Source organism: Cynocephalus volans, chromosome 10, assembly GCF_027409185.1.
Source record: "Cynocephalus volans isolate mCynVol1 chromosome 10, mCynVol1.pri, whole genome shotgun sequence".
Taxonomy (NCBI): domain Eukaryota; kingdom Metazoa; phylum Chordata; class Mammalia; order Dermoptera; family Cynocephalidae; genus Cynocephalus; species Cynocephalus volans.
In genome coordinates, this window is record NC_084469.1 from 39,682,974 (window position 1) to 39,708,220 (window position 25,247).

The 25,247-nt window shown below is 42.3% G+C and overlaps 1 protein-coding gene across 2 annotated transcripts in view; it reads left to right on the forward strand.

The window, feature by feature from the left end:
* Nucleotides 1-22,476, forward strand: part of MYOCD (myocardin) — a 51,985-nt gene extending 29,509 nt beyond the window's left edge. The window contains exons 6-13 of one of the 2 annotated variants that reach the window (XM_063112358.1): nt 1,579-1,704; nt 6,308-6,564; nt 7,394-7,547; nt 13,492-14,427; nt 17,005-17,148; nt 18,148-18,276; nt 20,217-20,274; nt 21,905-22,476. In XM_063112358.1, the coding sequence (XP_062968428.1) occupies nt 1,579-1,704; nt 6,308-6,564; nt 7,394-7,547; nt 13,492-14,427; nt 17,005-17,148; nt 18,148-18,276; nt 20,217-20,274; nt 21,905-22,476 (2,376 nt within the window). The remainder of the gene's footprint in view (nt 1-1,578; nt 1,705-6,307; nt 6,565-7,393; nt 7,548-13,491; nt 14,428-17,004; nt 17,149-18,147; nt 18,277-20,216; nt 20,275-21,904) is intronic. The other variant, XM_063112359.1, reaches the window with a different exon arrangement.
* Nucleotides 22,477-25,247: the final 2,771 nt, after the last annotated feature.

Genomic DNA, 25,247 nt, shown 5'->3' on the forward strand with positions numbered 1-25,247 from the left:
GCTCACTCTTCCTGGACTCACCGGGATTCTTCATTGAGCTTACATTAGATACATTTGAAACATTTATTTCACTGAAAAGCACCATACAGATATCGGAGCAGTTACAGTAATTATCTTCCAGGACCCTACTTCCCAAAACCATGCTAGTTACTGCTCATTGTCATGTCAATTGTCACTCCACTGGACCAAACCAAAGCTGCCAAGGAGAAGATGTGCAAGGGGAGGAAAGAGAGAGGCATGGAAAGCAGAGCTAGAATATTCAGACGTTCATCGTGCAAGAGTTTATAATCAAAGGATTTTCCCTTCCCCTGATGCCCCAGCTGGTCTTTGCAGCCAACATTCTTTGATAACATCAAACGGTATATCAGACCATGTGTACGTATTATTCTGACAGTAAATTCCTCAGCTTCTGATTTAAGAATGGTTTGAGGAGAAGGAGAGTTCTTTTCTGCTTAGCCCTGAAGAGAGAGGAACAGCACTGAACAGTGCCAGGCGCAGTGCAAAACCCCTTTGTGTCATCTACCCAGCAGCCAGGTTGGACAGCTGAGGACACTGAGGCTCCAAGAGAAAAGATCCCACAGGCCTTTGATGGGTGCCAGATCAGGGGTAGAATGGAGAAACTCAGACCTGAGCCCCCAGGGGGAGGTCATGTACATCCCCTGCCCTTTCTGTCACAGCATAGGAGTGTAGGCAAGGAAGACAAGAGAATTATTCCTTTTTCAGGTCCTCTGCAGACAGAAATATGCCTCTTATAAAGGTTTTTCATGACTCTACACACACACACACACACACACACACACACACACACACACACACACACACATAAGGCCACATAGGTATACACACAGACAACACATACAGACACACACATACATAATACATATACACACAGACACACACATACATAATACATTTACACACACACATGCACATATATACATACATATCTACATACCCAACACATACATATACACACACATATGAGGGGTCTTCAGAAGTTTCATAGATTCATAGTACCTTTTCATTCTATTTTTCCATGAACTTTTTGAAGTACCCTTGTACACATACACACACATACAGACTCACACACACACATGCACATTTTCCCTCCACCTGCTAACACCCTTTTCCTCCACCTTCTCTGTTGTCCTACTTTTCCCCCAAATCTCTACACCCCACTCTCCCCTCTTCCTTTCTTTTCAATTTCATTATCAAGTCCAACAGGTGGATCTTGTCATACAGACAGGTGAAACTCTCATGCAGGATGACCAGATGTCCCAGCTTGCCTAGAACAGACCAGTTTTATACCTGTCTTCTGGAATCATTATTAAGAGTGCCCTCTTTGTCTCTCGAAAGCGTCCTCAATTAGATGACAATTTTCTATGCATATATTTACGTATCATATATATATGTACATGTATATGTAAATCCTCCCCTCGAGGGAAGTAATTTGATATTTACTTGGATAGAAGCTAGGATCAAAGCAGCAGAGCTGTATGTAGGGGGCTCTGCTTCAACATTTCTATGTCTCACAACTTTTATTTTTGCATTCTAGTAATGCTAAGATTTGGATTTCAGGATCTTGCTTCTGGCTCAGAAAATGAGAGGAGTGACTCAGCCTCACAGCCCGGCAACCAGTCAGACACAGGGAAGCAGGGGCTCGGTGCTCTCAGTGGCCCCACCCCCGTGCATGCTGCTGTCAAGGTAAGGACAGGCCAGCCTCCAAGCCCCTGCCTGAGCACCCAGCTCACAGAGCCAGCTTGGAGCAGAGTTAGGTATGATAGGTTCAGTGCACTAGGAAGGTCACAAAACAGGAGTTGGGAGGTGGGCCATCCGCGTATATGCACCAAGATTCTACTATCCATGCAGCACAGTATGAGTGTTCTCTGCAGTGAGAAGCCCGTGTGTTTGCATTTCTTTGGGATCACAGCTCAGTCAGCATGCTCCTGACCTAAAAGATATCATCAGCTCACCCTTGAGATGGACACGGCTGATTGCATTGCACACAGGCGTCACAAGTGCGATAAAATAGGTATAGCGCAGTTGAATTTTGTGCAAACAGACTCTGAAGATCTCGCACAATGTACAATCTATACCATTCAAGCCAGTCTCACCATGGAAATAAAGACAGTGGGGGTTATATTCACAGTAGACAAATAGCTGTATTCACAGCATATTTTTTATTTAATTTTCTCAGCATTGTATCTCATACTTCACAGAGTTCTCTCTCCTCAATTAACTTCCAGGTAGTCAATTGGCTATCTTTATAATATTTTATTCCACTTACTTCCAATTGATTTGGGGGCATGTTTTCTCAGCTCTAGTGCCACCACTTAATGAATGCTGAGACGACTTATGAGATTAAAAAAGATCGTAAATTGAAGTAAGAATCAATGACAAAGAGTTTTATGCTATAAATGGGTGGTAGGCATTCTAGTTTCCCAGTAAAGCTCCCCCACCAAACCACGACAGCTTAAACGCAGCTTATAATTCACTCAGCTCAACAGCTTTGAACTTGTGACTATTGATGAATTTTGTTCATTGCAGGGGAAGGAGGAGAGGATTTAGATTATTTCTAATGTTGTATATAAACAGAAATTGTATTAATATTTCTATCACGATATTTGAATTTCACATAATTCAAATTAGCAAAGCCTTCAACCTCACTGTACTAAGGAAGTGTGATAGGAGCCCACAGGAAGGGCAGATCACTTTCAATGAACAAGATCGATACTAGTGCCCAGCTGGTCCAGGAGGGCTGGTTGTATCTGTACGAGCCATCATCCTTCTGAATGGTCGATGCCTATGCATTCCTAGCTGCTAAATATTCATCATCCCTAAGTTAAGAGGATACTAGAGGGTTTCCCAGAGAAGGAGGCAACCAAGCTAGGGAAAACATCACTATCCTATTGACATTATAAGACTCCTATAAGGCCAGTGAGAGAATGCATACAAATACTCTAGAGAAAGGTACTCTACAAATACTCTGGGAGGGTGTGTATCAGAGTTGAATACAACATGATTCCTGACCTCAAGGAGCCTATGTTTCACTTGGGTTATCAGGGCCACCACTAGTCCAAACAGTGTTTTGCACAAAAAAGAAAGACGCGCCCCAAGACTTGAATAGATACTTCTCCAAAGATATATAAATTGCCAACAAGCACATAAAAGGGTTCTCCACTTCATTAGTCACTAGGGAAATGCCAATCAAAACTACAATGAAATACCACTTTAGACGAGATCGGGCGCGTTCAGGGTGGTATGGCCGTAGATGAAATACCACTTTATATCCACTAGGATGGCTTTAATAAAAAATAGAGAAAATAAGTGTTGATGAGGATGTAGAGAAATCGGAACCCTCATATACTGCTGGTGGGAATGTAAAATGGTGCTGCTTCTGTGGAAAGCAGTTTGGCAGTTCCTTAATAATTTAAACACAGAATTACCATATGACCCAGCAATTCCACTCCTGGGTCTATACCCAAAAGGAAACAGGTGTTCAAACAAAAATATGTGTGTGAATATTCATAGCAGAACTATTCACAATAGTTAAGAGTTGGAACTAATCCAAATATCCATCGACTGATGAATGAATAAATAAAATGTGGTAGCCCATACAATGTGAAGTTATTCAGCCATGAAAGGAATGAAGTACTGTACATGCTATAACATGAATGAATCTTGAAAATATTATTCTGGGTGAAAGAAGCCAGATTCAAAAGGCCACATATTGTCTGATTCAATTTATATTTAATATCCAAAACAGGCAAATCTATAGAGACAAAAAGTAGATTAGTGGTTGCCAGGGGCTGGAGGAGGGGGAAATGAGAGTAACTGTTCATGGGTAAGTGGTTTCCCTTTGGGGCAATAAAAATGTTCTGGAACTAGATAGTGGTGATGGTTGTGCGACATTGTGAATGTACCAAAATGGTTACAATGATGAATTTTGCATTACTTGTATTTTATGATGATAATAAAAGAGATTCTCCTTCCCCAGGCAGCCACAGCCCCTACAAGGTAGCCTAGGAAGGAGAATGTGGGCTGGATTTCAGTCTCCCTCACCCCCTCAGCAGAGTATACACTGATGTGACCATTATCAGGCAGCCTCAAAATGCCACATGAGGAGTGCAGACAGGGGACATCGCTGTGAGTTAGAAAAGTCTTCCCAGGTGAGCTGGGGTTTAGCAAGCCTTGTGAGCCAACCTTAAAGAATGAGCCAGGGTCAGATAGCAAGGGGAGTAGGTTGTTGCAGACAGCAGAAAACTGCAAGAAAAAAAGGCAGGAGGTGTATGTTGTTGGAGAAGAGAGGTCCAGGCCATTTGGTGAACTGTCTTTCTCTGCAGACTACAGAGTTTGGACTTCATCGTGCAGAACTGGACCAGCAAATTGATTGCAGGCTGCTGGGGTGGTGTATGGTTTGGCAAAGCCTCATGTGTGTGTGTGCATGTTTGAATCAGAATGGCTTTAGGAAATCACGCACTTTCTAGCCACAGGCTGCACCCTTCCCTCTTGCTTTACACTAACCTCGTCCACACCTTTTTGCCTGGGTCTTCAAGCACTGGAGTGGATCCACTTCAGATCCATCTTCAGGAAGATGAATGTGCTCTCCCTCCATTGACCACACGGCTGTAAAGAGAAAAACACAACCTAAGTATCTCCTGGGCTGAAAAAGAGAATGAAACTACACATTTCCATAGATTTAGTAGTATTTGCCCCACACTATCCGGAGAAAATGATCTGATTTCAGTATCTTCTGGAATGCTCACAGTCCCCGTGCTAAGAATACTTGAAGAATACTCCTTAAGCCTGCCTTAGCCACCAGGCCCAGGGCTGCAGCTCCCGTCCTCCCCAGACAAGGCAAACCCAGGAAGAGGTGGGAACAGCAGCTGAGCTGGAACAAGGCAGGGCACAGCTGGCTTCGGGAGACCCGCAAAAACTCTCCAGGCTCCGAAGACTGGTTAATTAACTAGAATGCTAATTGATTCATGAGCAGGGAGACATGGAACCACCAAGCACGTTGAAATACTTGTGCTCATTAGTCATTAGTCTCCAGGATGAAATCTCTTTGAGAAAACAAAAAAGCCTTCGTTGGTGGGATGCGCTGAGTCAGAGAAAAGCGAGTAGTAGGCTCCTTTGGGTAAGGTCATGTTCAGATGTGTACTTTGTGGTTAAGGAGGGGGTGCTGCCAAGTCAGACTATGCCTGCCAGCTGTTCGGGAGCCCCCTCTTCTGGACACTGCTGGTACCACACTTTTCCTCCAACTTTTCCCCAGACCCTTAATAATCTTCGGTGTGACATCCATATTCTTCATCTTCTGTCATAAAGTCAAGTTTTGAAAATTGTCTTAACTAATAACAGTATTGTTTTAACAGTCCCATTGCTTCCTAATATATGGAAGCCTTTTGATGTCAGGAGCAGGTTACAGATATAATTACACTGTACATGGGCACCTATTATTTCAATATTGTATTTTATAGTCTTTATGTTGATCACTGAGATAGAAAGTAGAGAATGTTTTTTACAGTTTTCAGATGAGGGAACTAAGATGTAGTACAATGAAGTAATTGCATCATGTTCAAAACTTTGTCTTAACTTCCAAGCCTGTACCCTTAACTTTCTTCCACGTGTCCAAATCATGCTCTACAATGGGTAGCTTCTGGGAAGGGTTCCAGTAGGTGGCTAACCCATCCCATAATAAGTTATTATTTCAGAGGGGGTCACTTCTTGATATTATAGCAGTATCTGGGGTGAGGGGAGTGGGTATGAGCAGGCAGGTAAGGAGAGTCTATCTTACTTTCAGCCCAGAGCAATAAAGAACCACATTCTGGATTTTCAAAGACAGTCTTAATTTCATCTAAGTTTATGTCATCAATAAGATAGCTTATTAAGTGCTTTACTAGAGGTGATTGCCCACGTACGTATGAAAGAACTTTCTTATGAATAATCCCCAAATCAAAATGCATCCTTTCTTAGGCAATCGTTTGATTTTACATTAGGAAAATGCACTCATTGAAACTCAGGCTCACATCTCACTCTACTCCAGGGATGGAAAAATCCCAGAGCTACTTCTAAGATTCAAGATTCCCTGACTGAGGCATGTCCTTCCAGTGTGCTGTGTTTGCAGTAGATTTGTTCATTAGCTACATTAATGTCCTAGGAGATCTTGGTGCATCGTGCCTTTGCTATACTGCGTTTCTGGAATTCAAGAACGTCCATCAGGAGAAAACCTCCTCACAGTGCATCCAGGATGCCAAGTCATTCTCACCCATCACTTAATGCACATACTGTTTCCTCACCTTCTTTGCAGGCCAAGTCCTTGGCTGACAGTAAGAACCGCCACAAAAAGCCCAAGGACCCCAAGCCGAAGGTGAAGAAGCTCAAATACCACCAGTACATTCCCCCAGACCAGAAGGCAGAGAAGTCCCCTCCGCCCATGGACTCCGCCTACGCCCGGCTGCTCCAGCAGCAGCAGCTGTTCCTGCAGCTCCAGATCCTCAGCCAGCAGCAGCAGCAGCAGCAGCAGCACCGATTCAGCTACCCCGGGATGCACCAAGCTCAGCTGAAGTAAGTCAGGGGAGCCCAGGGGGGTGCTGTGGGCAGAAGTTGGGAATGTCTTCTCTCTGTCTGAGGCACGTGGGTCCAGCACCTGGGGACCCAGCAAGTCCCGCATTGCACCATGGTTATCCTCACCCGGTATGTTTGGAATATGACTTTATTTAGAAACCATGCACACCTTTTCAGGACCCTAAGGCTGGGAGAAAGCAAGTAAATCCATGCCCTTGATAAGAGGCCCCTTTGGGAAAAAGGAAAAGGTTGGCACTTCTAAACTGAATTGTGGAATGTGTAAGAATGTAATATCGGAATGGCTCACAGTTCCAATACACCTCTGCTTTGGGAAACAACAGAGCTGAAGAGTTGAATGACAGCCTTAAAGACTGACTCCTGAGCCTAGGTTTTGTGACCACATGGCTAGGCCACCTTTTCAATGGTCAAGATCCTCACCTGTCAAGTTGAGATGTGGGTTCCCTCACCTATCTCTGGTCACCCTCAGATTATGCTGGCAATTATGCTGACTGCTGAACACATTCGAGCTTCACAGGGCATGCTCATGCCTCCCCAGGGCAGTGCATCTGCTGAATCATAGGTGGGCGTGCACTTTCCCAAATGCCAAAGTCTCTACCACTCCCTCCTGTTGCCCCAAAATGAAGCTTGAGGTTTGCTTGTCACTTGTTGTCCAACCGGGATTGTTGTCTCCCCCCGACATACTGTGGTATGTCTGCTGACTTGCTACCTGCCTGATCCTTACAGGCAATGACTTTGTGATCTGATCAAAATGCAAGATACCCCAGCTATATCTGATCATATTTTAAGGGCCTCTTTGTTTGCTTTTTAGAGAACCAAACGAACAGATGGTCAGAAATCCAAACTCTTCTTCAACACCGCTGAGCAATACCCCTTTGTCTCCCGTCAAAAACACTTTTTCTGGACAAACTGGTGTCTCTTCTCTCAAACCAGGCCCACTCCCACCTAACCTGGATGATCTGAAGGTATAGGATTTGACATGATTTTCTTTTTTCTTTTTTACAAGTACAGCAATGTATTGTTAAGAGCATCTTTGCCCATTGATTTCTTCAGTAAAAAAGTGGAAGGGGAGAGGAGTATAGAAGAGACTCAAGGTGGTGAGAGAACGTGTGCTGCTGTGTTTGAACACCCCAGTGCAGCAGAAGACTCAGCTTAGCTTTCACAGGCCATGTGACCTCGGCTGGTTGCTACATTTCTCTGCTTCTCAGATTCCTCATTTGCATAAATGAGTTGTGAGAGTTAAAAGTATAGCATATGTGATAGTACAGGGAGTAGGTGTGAGATCGATATAAGCTTCCAGAATGTTCTAAACCAGTGGTCAATTCCATGATGAACTTTTTACAAATCTCTGGTGAAATGAGAAAAATAAGAACCATGTAAAGAGCTTTTTTATAAATCAAAGTGTGTTCCACATGTCTGACTAACCTTCATTCGATATATATTTCCTCCCAATGCTCTGAGTTTTAAAACACCCTTTCCTTTAGGAAATGACGGTAGTGGATGGAAGTTGAGTGGTTTGGGTTGGGTTTTAGTTTCCCTCTTTATTGAATAAGGGTATTATTACATAAGGATCTTAGTCCTTATTGAACAAGATAAAATGTTGATAACCTGATGTCAATAACATGATTTAAAACAACATACTGTTTTGTGAAATCCCCAAATCTGGGAACTTCTACCCTGAGGCGTAGCAGCACCTTGTTAAATGATACCTGCGTGCTAGCAACTTACTCTGGATCACAGTCCAGGTGGAACTCAGTTCACAGAAATGACATTGAACTTTAAGTTGAACCTGATATGTTTCAAAACAACTTTCAGGGCTGGTATATTTCAAAGCAATTTTCAGGGTTGGTATATTTCAAAGCAATTTTCAGGGTTGGCATAGTCATCCATTATTCACAATATAACAAAAAAAGATGAATGTACTGCTCTTCAGCTTCTCCAAGGTACGGAAACAATTCAATTCTTCACCACGTTTTCAGTGATGACACCTTTTTACCTGGTTTCTACCCACACCTATGATCTTCCACAAAGGACCTTATAATTTTTCCCCATAGTCTTCATGGTACCAACTTATGGCCCTTCCTCAGCCCTCAGTCCTCATCACCCTCAGTCCCATTCTCAGTCCTCAGTCATCATTTTCTTGGGGCAGAAGGTAGGGTTGGGATTATTTCAAATTAAGAAAATTCCACGGCTGCCACTGCCAACACCAGTAAATAAAATGTATCGTTGGTCCTGATTTCAAATGTTCCTCTATTTCTTCCATTTGGACTTAAAATGCTTAGGTTTTATTAGGCTTGTTTCAATTTGGCATCCATAAACCTAGAAAAGGATGCCAAGCTTATGATAATGGTCTCTGGAGCCATGGGTCACCCACCCTCCACTCCCCAAATCGTAAATCCACAGAGATCAAAGCAGGCCATCTCACCTTGAAAACATTATACTTCACTTAGCAGAGTTTTAGTCTGAGATGGAGATGAATGGTTACGATGATTGCATGACATTGTAAATGTACCTAATACCACTGAACTATGCACTCAGCATAACTTTATGTTATGTTTATTTTACCATAATAAAAAAAATTAAGTAGGCTATTTCTGGATGGGTGCCCTGAGTCAGGTAGGACTGGAGATGCCTTAGCCCCAGTGAAACATGGTTATAAATATGGAGGTGCCATCTGTCAGAGTCCCAAAGGTGGTTCTCTGTACATGCACATGCTCAGAATCATCGGAGAGTGACCACCGTAATAATTAGAATAGGTACAAGGAGATGACAGTGATGGTGGGGGCAGCTACCATTTTTGAGTATAAACTATCAGTGAGCCATTCTCTATAGATTTGCTTTTATTTTCACCCTGTAAAGTAAATTTCATCTTCCCAATTTAAAAAGTGAAAATAGAAAACAGACTCTTACAGAGGGTAAATGATAGGCAAGTTAAACAGCTTATCAATGACAAAACTGGGGCTTGAACTTCAGTGACTGCTTTCAAGGGCTTTGCCATTTTCATGAGTTGAGAATGGAAAGGGATAAACCTCGGCTGGGCTTGACCACTAACTGTGTGGGGGGAGAGGTGTCACCTGAGTTCCAGGGGAGTTATACCAATGGCAGAAATAGGTTAGAATGAGGAGCTGATCTGAAGGGACGGTGGCAAGGTCACTCAGTTTGGGAAAGTTGAGTGGCAGGTACCGGCAGGATCATTGAGAGAAAAAGCCTTTCCAGTGTCTATCAGTAAGAAATAAGCCAACTAGTTCAGCCCAGCTGTGCAGTCAGGGATCGGAACAGAAATTTCAGAAGTCGAGACTAGAAGAGTAAATGAAATCGAAGGACAGCAAAATGGAAGGAGTGGGAGGGAAGGAAGGAGAGAAGAGGAACTTTAGAAAGCACATGACGCAACCACATTTTGAGAGAGGAAAAAATAAGAATTTAGAAAGGTGAGCCCTAAAAAATGAATCAGGAAGGCAAAAAACAAAGGTGATGTTTGCAAGAAATGTTCATGTTTTGCTACGTGTAAATAAAAGGGAAAGAGCACTGAGAAAAGAGCTTGATCTCTCATTAAAAAATTATTAATGGTTATAGCACAGTGTGTATATATATTTGCACCCTGTTTGTAAATAACTAGAGAGCAACAGAGATTGGGGGGTGGAGGAGGAGAGAGGAAAAGTGAGAGAGAGAGAGAGGGAGAAAGAAAGAGAGAGAGACATGGACTGGGAAGTTTGAAAACTGGAAGGACGTTTAATAGACATTAAGAAATAATTGTTCATTTTTTAAGGTGTGATAATGGTATTGTATCTATGCTTTTTTTCAGAAAAAAAGTACTTGTCTTTTAGAGATAGATATCAAAACATTTGCAGATGAAATTATATGATTTCCTTCAAAATAACTCAGGAAAGCATATGCGTTTTCCCATAATAGATGCTTTAAAGCATTATCAATGACGAAAACATCAGTGAATGCAGGAAAGAGGTGTATATAAACCTTTGTCCCAATCAAACCCACACAGCATGGCATTCTGAAATATAAGGTCAATGGAACTCAACAAGTATTTATTTTACTTTGGAAATGAGCTGCATTATTTAATAAAGTACTTAAAATTATTCAGTACCAGAACAAATTCTAAAAATAAATGTAGAACTCATTAATTTAAAGTAATTCAAAATTTAAAAAATAATGTGTTGCCATTTTGCACTTTTTCAAACCAGCAAATTTAAAAGAAGATGATAAAACAATGGCAGCAAGACTGTGGGGGAAATAGCATATTTATTGCTAGTGTAAGTTGATACAATCCTTTTTTGATAACTTTTAGCTGATTATGAAGTCATATATATTCACTGCTAAAATATGATAGTGTATAAAAAAGTAAACAGTATTTTAAAAGATAATTAAGACAGAGAGAATTACAGATTATATTTCCTTCTAGACTTAAAATGCATACGAACATATTTTGTTTTAAAATAATTATGTCTACATAACTTTCTGCCATGTTTCTTTCTTTAACACATCATGAACATTTTTCATTGCTTTTAATATTCAATAAAATTTTTATCTTTAATAGCAGCATATGATTACACCACCTAGTTAACATTCCACTGTTGGACATTTACATAGCTGCCAAATTTTTGTTATTGAAAATACAACTTCATTGACCATTGTACATATATTTATTAATTCTCTGATTATTTTTCCAGGCTAACTACAAAATTCTTGAACTAAAATATAGTAATGTTTTTTAAAGTTCTTGATACATATTGTCAGAGTTCTATCCTAAACATTTATACCAGTCTATTCCCAGAAGCAGCATGTTAGAGCAGAACTTCTCAAACAATAACATGTTCAACCAATCACCTGGGCTCTTGTTAAAAATGCAGACCCTGATTCAGTAGGTCTCGTCCAAGAACCATGCTTGATAATAAAGAGCTTTTCCTTTTTTTTTGTCTTTTTTTTTTTGTCTTTTTCGTGACCGGCACTCAGCCAGTGAGTGCACCTGCCATTCCCATATAGGATCCGAACCCGCGGCGCGAGCGTCACTGCGCTCCCAGCGCCACACTCTCCCGAGTGCGCCAGGGGCTCGGCCCCAGAGCTTTTCCTTTTTAAAAACATTTTTATTGCTTCATTTTTGAGGCTACTTCACTAACATGAAGTGGTACTATTCATTTCTTTGTCAATTTGATGAATACAAAAATATAAGTATTTTATTTGCATTTCTTGGATTATTAATGATGGTGCACATACACTGTTGGCCATTTTTAAATTCTATTCTTGTTTGTGAACAGCTGGATCATATTCCTTACCCATTTTTATATTAGGTATCAATCTTTTTCTTTTTTATTTGTAAGCACACTTGCTACATTCACCTTTTTAACACTTTATTATTTGTGCTGCAATATTTTTCAAAGTTGCTATTTGTGTTTGCATTTTGCTTATTGTTTTTAGACTTACAGAAGTTTTAAAATTTTTGTCATCAATATTTTTATGATTACTTCCTTTGCTTTTATGATCAAAAGATCTTTCCCTACAGAATATCAGAAGAATATTTCCCTATAATATTCTATTCTATGGAATTATTGAAATTTAAGTACTTAATATGTTTTCTGTTTTAATTATAAAAGTAGTAGGTTTATGTGGAATATTTAGAAAATACAGATAAGGAGAACCATTGTTAAAATTTTAGGGTATATTTCTCTAGATATTCTCATACACAAGCATAGGTTTAAATATACATATACATATTTGTATAATTTTTATACTATATTAATTTATGTATTATATTATTTATATAATTTTTATCAAAATAGAATCAATTCAAACTTTTTTCACCTAATAATATACCATAAACAATTATTTATTATCTAATGTCAACAAATATTTATAGCATTAGTTAGAATGTATCTATAGTATTCCGTAGTGGGTTTGCGTGCATTATCATTTACTTACTCGGTTCATGTATTTATGGATTTCCATAGTTTCCAATTTACAGACATTAAAAAAAATGCAAGGATAAAATAATGGCATGTAAATCAATGTAATAATAATGGTAAACCCTTCCACTGTACAACCATTTGCCAGGCACTATTCCAAGTGCTTTACAAACTTTAAGTCATTTTAATCCCCACAACAATATATAAGATAGGTATTATTATTTCTCATTCACAGCAGGGGAACTGAGGCACAGAACTCAGGAACGTAGTGATCCCTGAGCTAGGAACAGGCAGGGCCAGGATTTGGATTGATTTTATCACCACATACTCTCTTTCAATATATAACTAGTATCCAGCCATTAGGACACAAATGTTAATGCGGAGCTGTGGTTCTCAAAGTGTGTGTCATGGACCAGCAGTGACAGCATCACCTGGGCACTTGTTAGAAATGCACATTCTCGGTCCCCACTCAAGACCTGCCCAATCAGAAACTCCAGGTGGAATCCAGCAGTCTGCCATCGCAGGCCCTCCAGTGGTTCTGGTGCACGCTCAGGTGTGAGGAAGAGAACGTGGTAGGAAGAGCCCTCACCTAGGAAGCCAGCACACCTGCAGACTCAGTGCACTTCAGGATTATGATGTGAGGGCTTGTGTCTCAACCCAGGTAGATAGAAGTCTTCTCATCTTTAGAATGGGGACAGGGCCCCCAGTGGGGGTTGGAGAGCAGTAGATTAGGTGACTTCGACAGTTCACTTGAGCTCTACATTTCCATGACTGTAAGGCCATGAAAACATGGTGCATCATAAATTTAAAAAGAATTGGTAAAGCTGTGCAAAACCGATTTATACCAGAGGTAGCAGAGGAAATTGGGAAGAAGTATGACAGAGAGTGGAGAACTGTAAAATTCCACGTGTGATGTTTTAAAACTAATTTTATAATAAATATACTTTAAAAAATACTGTCACTGGACAGCACACTAACAACGTGCTGGTTTCTGTAGGTCTCCGAATTAAGACAACAGCTTCGAATACGAGGCTTGCCCGTGTCAGGCACCAAAACGGCCCTCATGGACCGGCTCCGACCCTTCCAGGACTGTTCTGGCACCACCGTGCCGAACTTCGGGGACATCACGACGGTCACCTTCCCCGTGACACCCAACACGCTGCCCAATTACCAGTCCTCCCCCTCGGCCGGGGCCTTATCCAATGGCTTCTACCACTTCGGCAGCACCAGCTCCAGCCCCCCCATCTCCCCGGCCTCGTCCGACCTGTCTGTGGCCGGGTCCCTGCCGGACACCTTCAACGACGCGTCCCCGTCCTTCGGCCTGCACGCGTCCCCGGCGCACGTGTGCACGGAGGAGAGTCTCCTGAGCAGCCTCAACGGGGGCTCTGTCCCCTCCGAGCTGGACGGGCTGGACTCCGAGAAGGACAAGATGCTGGTGGAGAAGCAGAAGGTGATCAACGAGCTCACCTGGAAACTCCAGCAGGAGCAGAGGCAGGTGGAGGAGCTGAGGATGCAGCTGCAGAAGCACAAGAGGAGCAGCTGCGCGGAGAAGAAGCCGCCGCCCTTCTTGGCTGCACCCATCAAGCAGGAGGACGCCGTCTCCAGCTGTCCTTTTGCGTCCCAGCAGGTATCTGTGCAAAGACAGAACAGCTGCTCGGAGAGTCAGCCCCCGGCCTGCGAGGCTGCTCCGCTCCTGCCCCTTGGAAAAGCTCACGGCGGGGAGTCCGCAGGTCAAAGCAACGTCCTTGCTTCCACGTTCCTCAGCCCCCAGTGCTCCCCCCAGCATTCGCCCCTTGGGGCTGTGAAGAGCCCGCAGCACATCAGTTTGCCCCCGTCGCCCAACAACCACTACTTCCTACCCGCCTCTTCCGGGGCGCAGGGGGAAGGCCACAAGGTCTCCTCACCCGCCGGCAGCCAGGTGTGCACCACACAGGTAAGAACGCTTTGCACCTTGCACGGAGCGTCCCTCTATCTGCAGGTGGGATGGCGATTTCCAAGTGCTGAAGAGCTGATGTTGGCAATTTCAATGTGAAGGATTTACCAGGAGCCCAGCAGCAACTCCCTGACAATATGATCCACAAACTTCCCCATAGACCAAACTCACTGATTTTTTTTTTTTTTTGAAACATAATTGATTGTACGTATCTGTGGGGTACAGCATTGAATATCAGTACCTGTGTGCGATATGTGATGCTCACATCAGGATAGTTACTGTATTTATCATTACACAATTAATCATTATTTTGTGACCCTTTACCAATTTCTTGCTAACTCCCCTCCCCCCACCCCACCCCCACACACTCTTTCCCTCCTCTGGCAAATTCACTGATCTTCTAAGACAAGTTGACACACTTGTGCTGTAAAAGGCCAAATAGTAAATATTTGGGGCTTTGGAGTCATACTGTCTGAATCTAATTACTCAACTTTGCCCTTGTGTCAGGAAAGCAGCCATAGACATCTTGTATACTAATGCACATGGCTGTGGTCCAATAAAGCTTTATTTACAAAAACAGGTGGGAAGCAAGATTTGGCTGATGGGCTGTAGTTTGCCAACCACTGTTCTCAGGGCTCCTTGGTATCAAAGAACATGAAGTTACCAGACCTTACTCTTCTTTTTGTGCAATGGTCTATATAGTACAAATATTTACTGAGCACCTACTGTGTGCCAGGTTCTGTTCTATTATCTGGGGATAAGTGCTGAACTAGCCAAACAAAAAATCCCTATTCTTGTGGGAAGACAGACAGTAAGCAAGATAAAAAAGCAAACTATATAATGTACTAGTGTTGATACAACTTGTGAAAAAAAAGCAGAGGAGTACATGTGCAAGGAGGCTGAAAGTTTGCAACTTTAAATAGAAGGGCCAGGGACATTTGAGCAAAACTTTGAAAGAAGTGAAGGGGAAAACCTTGTGTATATTTGGGGTAGAAGCATTAAAGACAAAGCAGGAACAGCAGATGTAAGGGCCCTGCGGCTGGAATACATGTGGAACATGCAAGGATCAGAGAGGGGGCCTGTGTGGCTAGAGCAGAATGACAGGAGGGTCCTAGGAGATGACCCTCTTAGAAGAGTGACTCATTCAAAGACTAGACCAAGGTGATCAGCAAAGACTTTCCTTTTGCTCATAAAGATGAAGAATTATTAGGGAAGTCTACGTAAGTCTGTTTGAGGTTTAAAAAAAAATTACATTATTGATAGTTTCTAAAATCTATATGACTAGAAAGGGTATAAGAAGAAAACTCACTTTAATTATATACCTAGCCTATTGTCAAGTATTAAGAGGCATGTAAGTAATCTTATTAATTGTCACAACAACCCTATGAGTTCCAATTTATTATTCTTTAACTGCCCTTGAGGATAACAGGGCTCAGGGAGGTTAAACAATTGCCCTGGATCACACTAACCCAGGATTAGTTGATCCTAAAGTACATGCCCCTTTCACAGTGAATGTCTTTACACTGGGAATGTGAGGTATGGCTGATGACCATGAGAACACATTTTTATAAACCTACCAGAACAACACATTCAAATGAATGATGCCCACTCCTGAGTGGCACTAGGCAGTGGTGGGGAATTGGGAATTAAATGGATTATCATCATTGTTAACAAACACTTATTGAGTGCGTGCGTGCGCGCACACACACACACACACACACACACACACACGTAGTGTCCTAGGCAACACAGGTAAAAACAGTTCTTTTTTTTTTTTTTTGTCTTTTTCGTGACCGGCACTCAGCCAGTGAGTGCACTGGCCATTCCTATATAGGATCCGAACCCGCGGTGGGAGCGTCGCTGCACTCCCAGCACTGCACTCTCCCAAGTGTGCCACGGGCTCGGCCCAACAGTTCTTGAGACGTAGCTTGGGACCATAACTTTCAATCCTGATGATACCGGTACTATCAAGAACTAACGTTTGTACAGTGGTTTATGGTTTACAAAGACTCTTTGAAAACATGAACAATTTTATGATAAAAAGATAAAGAACAAAATAGGATAACATGATTGATCTGTGCTTATGACATTAAATGCTGCATAACATTGCTAGGGGGAGGAACAGATTGATCATAAAGGGCTAGAAAAATCCAGGAAAGTTTTGTGAAGGGGTTGCACTTGATGGGAAGTGTAGCATTATAAAGAAAGAAGCAGGAAAAGAACATTCCATGAGAACCAAGATAAGGTGGTAGAATGCACAGGGCACGTTGAGGAATGTTTATGGTAGGAATAGTAGAATTTAAGCTTGCAGAAGTACATAGAACCCTATTGTTGAAAGTCTTGAATACACATCCAGGTTAGAAGTAGAGACCCTATGCTGTGGGTACGTGGGAGCCAGGGGAAGATTGAGAGCAGTAGGTGATATGTACAAGGCGAAATTTTAGGCAAGTCCATCTGGTAATAGAATTTAGGAATGTTTATAAAGATAAGGCACCAGGGGACACAGGGCAGCACCAGAATTGTCAGCAGAGTCCACTGCTGCAAGTCATTTCACCTGTCACTTCTTTGTTTCCACAGAATTCAGGGGCGCACAATGGCCATCCTCCAAGCTTCTCTCCGCAGTCTTCCAGCCTCCACCCTCATTTCTCTGGAGCCCAGGCAGACAGCAGTCACAGTGCTGGGGGCAACCCTTGTCCCCAAAGCCCAGGTATACAGCAAAAGGTAGGCACCTGGAAAAAGGTTTAAACCTGGGATTAACTTTGCCTCTTCTCTCTTCTGTGGCCCCTGTCCTCCAAAGTGAATGATGAGGTTCAGAAGCAGAAGTAAATTTCATTTCAGAGAGAAACAAGTCCATCTGATATGCATTGACATGGATGTAGAAATATGTGTTAGGAGGTATCCCAGGGAGTCATTTCCCAGGGTCATTCCAGAAATCATGAGTAAAATGACCATGGTATGTTTGCAAAACTACAAACCAGTTTCTGTGAAGTTGAAGATTGAAATGGGGGTGCATTGGAAAACAATGTTGGAGAAAGAGGGAGGTACTTGGATCCATGGAAAGGGCTGGAAAGGCGCAGAAAGTTGGGGTCACAGTGTAATATCTCCATGGAAAAAGGAAGAGATGACACATGTCAGCTGAAATCAGGGGTGTAAAGAATCCAGGATCAAGAAACGATGAAGAGGTGGTAGGAAGAAAGCAAACATAAAATAGTCATGACATAAAAGTGCCACATGCTACAAATCATGGAATGGACAGAGACCCTGAGATGGGCCAAGCACTCAACAAGAGAACACATAATAAATAAAGCGGTTTCATGAAGAGACACTCAAGCAATGCCTCCAAATCTCTGCATATAGACCCCATTTGGAATAAAATGACCGGGCGATAAATTACTTTGGAAATTCCTGTGCCAATGAACTTCTTTGTATTGGAATGGACTCTGACTTTATTTCATTTACTTGTCTTGTTTACTCCTAACAGAAGAGCGTGCATCTTAGAGAGAAAAATAAATCTGTGAGGTTCCCACTCTAAGATGCTGCCAGCAACAAATCAGCAATGGTATATGCTATTGTTCATATATTGGAGTTATTTTCTGAGCCCTGGTCTTTTTTTGGTCTTTGATTAATTTTTCCAAAATGTTGTCTGTAGTTTCTAGAACAGAAGCAGTACCATTTCTGACCCATGAACTGAATGTCTTTCTCTGTATTTTATCCACACAGATGGCTGGTTTACACCCTGCTGATAAGGCAGGGCCAAAGTTTCCAATTCCATCCCCAACTTTTCCTAAGTCAAATTCAGCAGCGTCAGAGATAACACAGCCTCCCTCATATGAAGATGCCGTAAAGCAGGTAACCACATGATTTGTTCTGCATGGAAGGATAGGGGTGACTAAGGGGACATTGTTTTAAATTATTAAACTTCATGCGGTTTGTAGATTCTGATGTTGAGTGTTCGAGTGTCTCTAGAATGAGCAGTGTCTAGATGCTCATTGTGGAAAGGGGCGGCATGTGTGCAGAAGCCGTGTGAGGCTGGGAGAAGACGTTTGGTGGCACATCCCAGACGCCTGGCCTTACAGCCACCTCCACCACCCACCAGCTGCCACTGCCACATATAAAACAGAGACAATATCTACTTTGTAAGGATTCTAGATAATCTAGCACTTATCACCTTGGTCAGGCACATGATATGTACTCAACTATGTAAGAGAGATTGTCAGGATAATACTTTCTAAGGTTCTTCCTAGCTTTATAAGGCAGTGATCCTGGCAAAATAGTGATGGAAGCTGGGTATTGAATGCAGGGAGGTTCATTATACCCTCTACTTTCATTTGTGTTTGACATGTTTCACTTGGCTCAGTTTTAAATATCAGAGAAATTTGTGCAAAATGTGGGCTTTCTCATTTCTGAAAAATTTGGAGATTTGGCAACCAGGGAGCCACATTTCTGCCAGACAATGATTGCCTAAAGCAAAGTATCCACTGCTTCTCTGAGCCACAGCTATGCTCTGCACTCCACCTCTCTGATTCTAATTCTGTTTTTGGCTCATTTGTATTACCTGCCAGACCCTGTAGGCATATGGTGCCTTCTGAACTGGCAAATGACTTATTCTTTCGGCAGTGCTCCCATCCATATTGATGATTGATGATTACTAGGTCAGGGCTCTCAGAGGAGTGACATGGATACATAGCTTTGTTCTGCATCTTCCCTTCCCCTGGTATCTATAAACATCAGCGGGTCCTTCACAGTTTCAAAAGAAAAAGAAAAAAAAAGGCCAGGCAAAATGGACTTCCAGACTTAAGACTCTACTTAACAACTCAGATGAGCCCGAGAGGAGAGGGAATACCCTGCAAGTGTCTACAGGTTCCTCCAGGAATCCCATGAGGACCCAAGGAAATATGAGCCAAGGTCTTGGGCCACATCCCCAGCAGCCAAACAAGAGGTAGATTCAGGTCATTTTAAAGTGAGAAAAAGATATTTTCTGTATGTTAAGATGCCCTGCTCCCAAGATAGAAAGCTCTCAAACCACTGAACTTATACTAATGTAGTCTATGCTGGCAAGGATTCTGCCCTCTTTCCCCCTCCTCTTGTTGTAGGATATTGTTTCATTCAGTGGTTTACCTGCCTAAAATTAATACTGAGATTCAATCAAACGTGGTTCAAAAACCTTCAATCAGTTTTTTCTTGCTCACAGCAGCATTATTACCTACAGCCAAAAGGCGGAAACAACCCAAGTGTCTATCAACAGATGAATAGATAAGCAAAATATGGTATATCCATACAATGGAATATTACTCAGTCTTAAAAAAGGAAGGAGACTTTGGCACATGCTACAACATAGATGAACCTTGGGGACATTATGCTTAGAGACATAAGCCAGTCACAAAAGGATAAAAACTATGATTTCACTTATATAAGGTACCCAGAGTAGTCAAATTCATAAAGACAGAAAGTTGAATAGAGATGCCAGGTCGGGTGGAGGCTGAGGGAGGGAGAAATGTGGAGTTAATGTTTAGTGGGTAGAGTCTCAGTTTTACAAAATGGAAAGAGTTCTGGAGACTGATGGTGGTGATGGTAGCACAACAGTGTGAATGTACTTAATACCACTGACCTGTACACTTGAAAATGGCTAAGATCGTAAATTTTATATTGTACGTATTTTACCACAATTAGAAAAAAAAAAAATCACCTTAATCAAACCTACTCCAAAACCTGCAATGCTGCTTCTAATAATTTCCTACAAAGTAACCATCTTCTAACTTCTCTGTTTTCCTTTTGTTAATTTGCAATAGCAAATGACTCGGAGCCAGCAGATGGATGAACTCCTGGACGTCCTCATTGAAAGTGGAGGTAAGTCTGCCTTGAGTCCTGTCCATCACGATACCCACTCTAGCGAACAAACTCTTAGGACCAAGGTCAAGGGCACACTGTGCATTGAGTGCACCAGGACCAAGGTCCAGGGCACACTGTGCATCGAGTGCACCAGATAGTCACAGGTCATTTCCTCTGAACTTCCTGCACACTTTTCAAGCAGATGAAAGAAGGTCGTAGTGGGTGATGTCTCACTGCCTTCATTCTAGGAACAGTTCTCACCAATCATTTTAATAGTTTTCATTTTTCAACCTAATCCCTGTTTCCCTAAATGTTTTCTCTTGCTACACCATTTATTTCTACCATCTAATCTCAATGCCCCTGTCTTCTTTATTTTAAGAAAAAGAACAAAGCAGATAATGAAAGTTTTGTGCTACCTACTCAGAATGAAACTCAATTCGTAATCTTCCACTATATGGTCCAGTCATGTTTCCATGTTATTCAAGCTAGCAATAAAAAATAATCAACACGTTCTTTTTGCCTCCTTTTAATTCATTCATTTATTGATTTAAAGAAATGTTACGGAGTGTGTGCCTAGAATGTGAAAACACACAAATGAGTAAGATGCCCTCAGGAAAATGTGTAGGTAAAAAAGAAAAGAGCTCAGGGCTGACCCTTAAGCAATGGCATTTAAAGTTTCAGAGAAGGAGGCAGCAAAGGACCAGAGAAAGAGAGGCCGGGCATCATGCCAGGCTCAGTGTCGCACCAGACAGACAAAGTGCCCACCTTTCTGGAGTTCACAGTCTGACAAGGGAGATGGACAGCAAACCAGGGAACAGACATTTCCTTTATCGTAACAAGAGGGACGAAAAAGAGATGGGTATGGTGTCTGTATGTATATAAGTTTTGTGATAGAAAAATGAGAGAGTTCCTATCAGATGCTCTTCCTTTTTTAAATGAAATATGTGACAAGGTCAGTGGAGAGGAAGGGTGCAGGACAGGGGTATGGGAGACTAAAGGAAAGAGCAGTTATGCATTAATCGGGAATGAATAGAGTTTTCTGGAGAAACATAGTAGGATTGTTAGGCGGTATTAAATGTCAATTGTAGGCTTGACATCATTAATTTAAAGTGAAACCAGTTGGCCTAGTTGTGTAAGTTCTCTCTTGCAATGTCCCCTGATCCAGGGCAGGCTCAGAAAAAGCAGAGAATAAGGTCCAATTATCGTCCTGGAGTACTTGATAAATGGCAGTGGATGGGCAGAGGGGGGGGCAATTCTGCATGAAATCAAGCTTTCAGAGGGGCACAGTATTTGGGGATGACAAGATTCAGGGTGGGGATGGAGGCAACTGGAGTGTAGGGGGCGGTCAAGGAACTGAGGCCAGCATGAACACCAGGTCGTTCCTGGGGATGCGAAGTCTCCGAGGGTGAGAAGTGCTGAAGTGGGAAAAAGGCAATGAAGTAGGGGTAGTTCTCGGTGTATAAAAAGGAGTGACCAGGAGGCAGGGGATGAGCAGAACAGCGTGTCCCTCAAAAACACAGAGGAGTTGTAAGAAGGATGCTCAGTAACGATCAGAAAGTGGCAACAGGATGACAAAGAAACCTTCGGAGAAGAGAGTTTGATCATCACAGAGTGGCATTTAACAATTCACATTGTGTTTTACCTGCAGAAATGCCAGCTGATGCCAGAGAGGATCACTCATGTCTTCAAAAAGTCCCAAAGATACCTGGGCCTTCCCGAAGCCCTGCTGCTGTCCTTGCCAAGCCCTCAGCTTCCTTCGAACAAGCGTCCTCTGGAGGCCAGCTCCCCTTTGACCATTATGCCACCGATAACGAGGAGCATCTGGAAGTCTTATTAAATTCCCAGAGCCCCTTAGGAAAGGTGAGCGATGTCACCCTTCTAAAAGTTGGAAACGAGGAGCCTCCTTTTGAGGGGATAATGGATGGATTCTCGGGGAAGGCTGCAGAAGACCTCTTCAGTGCTCACGAGATCTTGCCAGGCCCCCTGTCCCCGATGCAGACACAGTTTTCACCCTCTTCTGTGGACAGCCATGGGCTGCAGTTAAGCTTCACTGAATCTCCTTGGGAAACCATGGAGTGGCTGGACCTCACGCCACCAAGTTCCACACCAGGTTTTAGCTCCCTCACCACGAGCGGCCCCAGCATCTTCAACATTGATTTCCTGGATGTCACGGATCTCAATTTGAATTCCCCCATGGACCTTCACTTGCAACAGTGGTAGAATGCCAGATGCAATAGTGCTCAGGAAGACTGGTAGGAATTCCATAGAGGAAGCACACACCATACATACTGATATGACCCAAGGAAAAAAGAAGAAGGGAATTAAAAAGAACCAGTGGAGACTTCCGTGACAATCGACAAAAACAAATGAGTCATTTAAAAAAACATATATGTAATGTAAAATTTACCAAAATTCAGTAACTGTTCATGATTTCAGCAATGCATTCAAAAATGTGCTTTCTCAGATGAAGGATGCCAAAAAACATTCTTTCACTGCCCCTTCAAATACCAATATTTTTTCTAGCCCATCATTTTTCTCAGGCATTGTTGGAGCATAAGCTCACACTGTAAGCTTTTCTCATGAATTTACTAGAGGTACTGAGGAAACAAAAAGTCTTTTGGGAGTACAGGGAAGCCAGTCCCTCCAAGACATACCCATGGTGGAGGCCACTTCCCGTGTCTCCATGACCTGCCTTTCAAAAGAGAAGTCAGGCCCAGCTGCAGTTAGGGAGTTCTTGAGACAGAGGAGAGGGACGGAACCCGTCCCATGCCCAGGGGAGCAGAATCAACTCAGTGTCCTTTCACCACAAGACTGCCTCGCTGGAGTGGTTCGGATTGTGTATCCAGGACTCTTTGTGGTCAGGGATATTAACTAACCTGCTGTGAGTCCAGAGAACTCCACCCAGAACTTTTTTCCATCAGTAGCTCAATCATTCCCACCATCTCAGTGCTGATAAGCATTGTGTGATAAGTGAGAACCCTGAAGCAAGAAAATCTCCTGCCACGGAAGGGATATCTCACATTTTCCGACATAACCCCCTTTAGTTCTGTCCACATAGGCAGACAGAAAGATGTGTCTAGGCACAGGAAGCCATACCAGGGATCATCTAGACAGAACTAGGAAACATCGTTTCACGTATCCTGGGAATAAATACCATGGGTTACTATAACAAGACTATTACTATGGAGGTCCAACTTCTTTTTTTATTTTCTTATTATGGGGGGGGTGTCAATTTATCTTTCTCCCACTCCACTTTTCTTTCAAGATGCCAATCCTTTCTTGCTCCTCTTTTAATCATCTGCCTCTTTCTGCCCCAGTATTGGGAGGAGAGGAATTCTCAGCTCTAACAAGCTGCCATACTTCTAATGAAGCCATTTAAAAAAAAAAAAAAAAAAGTTAAAAATCCAGGTTCTCCTGGAGAACTCAGTCTCCATATGCATAGTTTGCTGCAAAAGGAAGTCAGAAGAATTTTCTTAGGGAGAAACCGGTGACTTGGCCCATCAGTCACAAAGCTCATCCTACTCTCCTTTGATTGATATACAATCATTGATTTGTATTGCTCTGGGGAAATTGGAAATCATTGCATTGTAAAGACAAATATGGATGATATTTACAGGACAGAGTACTTCAGGTCTGGGTTTCTGAAAGAAAACACAATTGCACATTGAAAACGATGAAAGGAAAGAAGACAGTAGTCTCAAGCGCTTCCTCGTTATCTCTTGTGCTTTGGCTGGGAGTTAAAAGAAACTCAGATTGCAGGATGGTCTCTCTAAGGCTCACTGTAGCTCCAGTTCACCATGTTAGAGTGTTGCATGCTGTAGAAAGTAGCTATTGCTGTTGTTTAATTTAAATCACTAAGGCACTGTTTTCTTCTTTTGTAAAAAATGTTGTTCACTGTGCACTTATAGAGGAAATAATCAAAAATGTTGTGATTTTAGAATTTCTCCTTTTGGTAAACCAAAGATTTAGAAGTCATTCCATTGTTAACTTGTAAAAATGTGTGAACACAGTGTTTTTGGTGACTGCTACTCTGAAAGCTGCCAGATCTTATTGGGGGTGGAATATACATGTATATATACATCCATGTGCATGTATGTATATATACACGTGTACAGACATAGACATATGTGTATATCGTGTGTGTGTGTGTGTACACACATGACATATACATATATCGTACACATATATGTATACCTACATGCACACACATATAGGGGTGTTTGGGTGTATCTTGAAAAGCAGTGTTACAGTGTTCTGTACCAAAAGCCTTTAACCCTCAATCTGCTGTGAATGATACCTGGCCTTTCTCACTACGAGTTCCTTACTAATCAACCAGACCACACATTGCCTCTCTGTGTATGACTAATGGCTCCAACCCAATGACTCACAGACACTTGCTTACCACAAACAGGCTCATCTTGGCAATGAATATGGATGTGTAAAGACAGAACGGCTTCACCATGTGCAGCTGGAAATGGGAATGCATCTCCCTCTTGGAGAAGAGCGTAAAAGGAACACGAACATCGGTTTACATTCCTTGACCTGCATTGTGCTTTAAAAGATCCACATGGTAAATTTTTTGTTTGGCTTTTATGTCATCATCAGAACCAAAAATCTAGAGGGGAACATTGCTAGTTTCTCTTTGAAGATAAAGCTATGAGGAAGAAAACCCTATTGACACATTCCACACATTTGTTTATTCCTTAGATGTTGACATTTTATTTGGGTCTTGACAAAGCTTGCTGGTTACACTTTTCAGGTGCCACATTTTGCTATTTGTATGTTATTATTTTTCCCCCTTACTTCCTTTGGAAAACAAACTCACATGCTGTCCCTACTCTGAGACCCCTGGTCTGAGTGTTAATTATTTTTTTCCTTTGGGTATTTCTATCTGAGGGACTAGACCTGTTCAGGAGGCCTCTGTATTTTGCCAGACTGTGCCTCTCCAATGGGACCTTTTAAGGATATTACCCAGAACTGATATATATGCC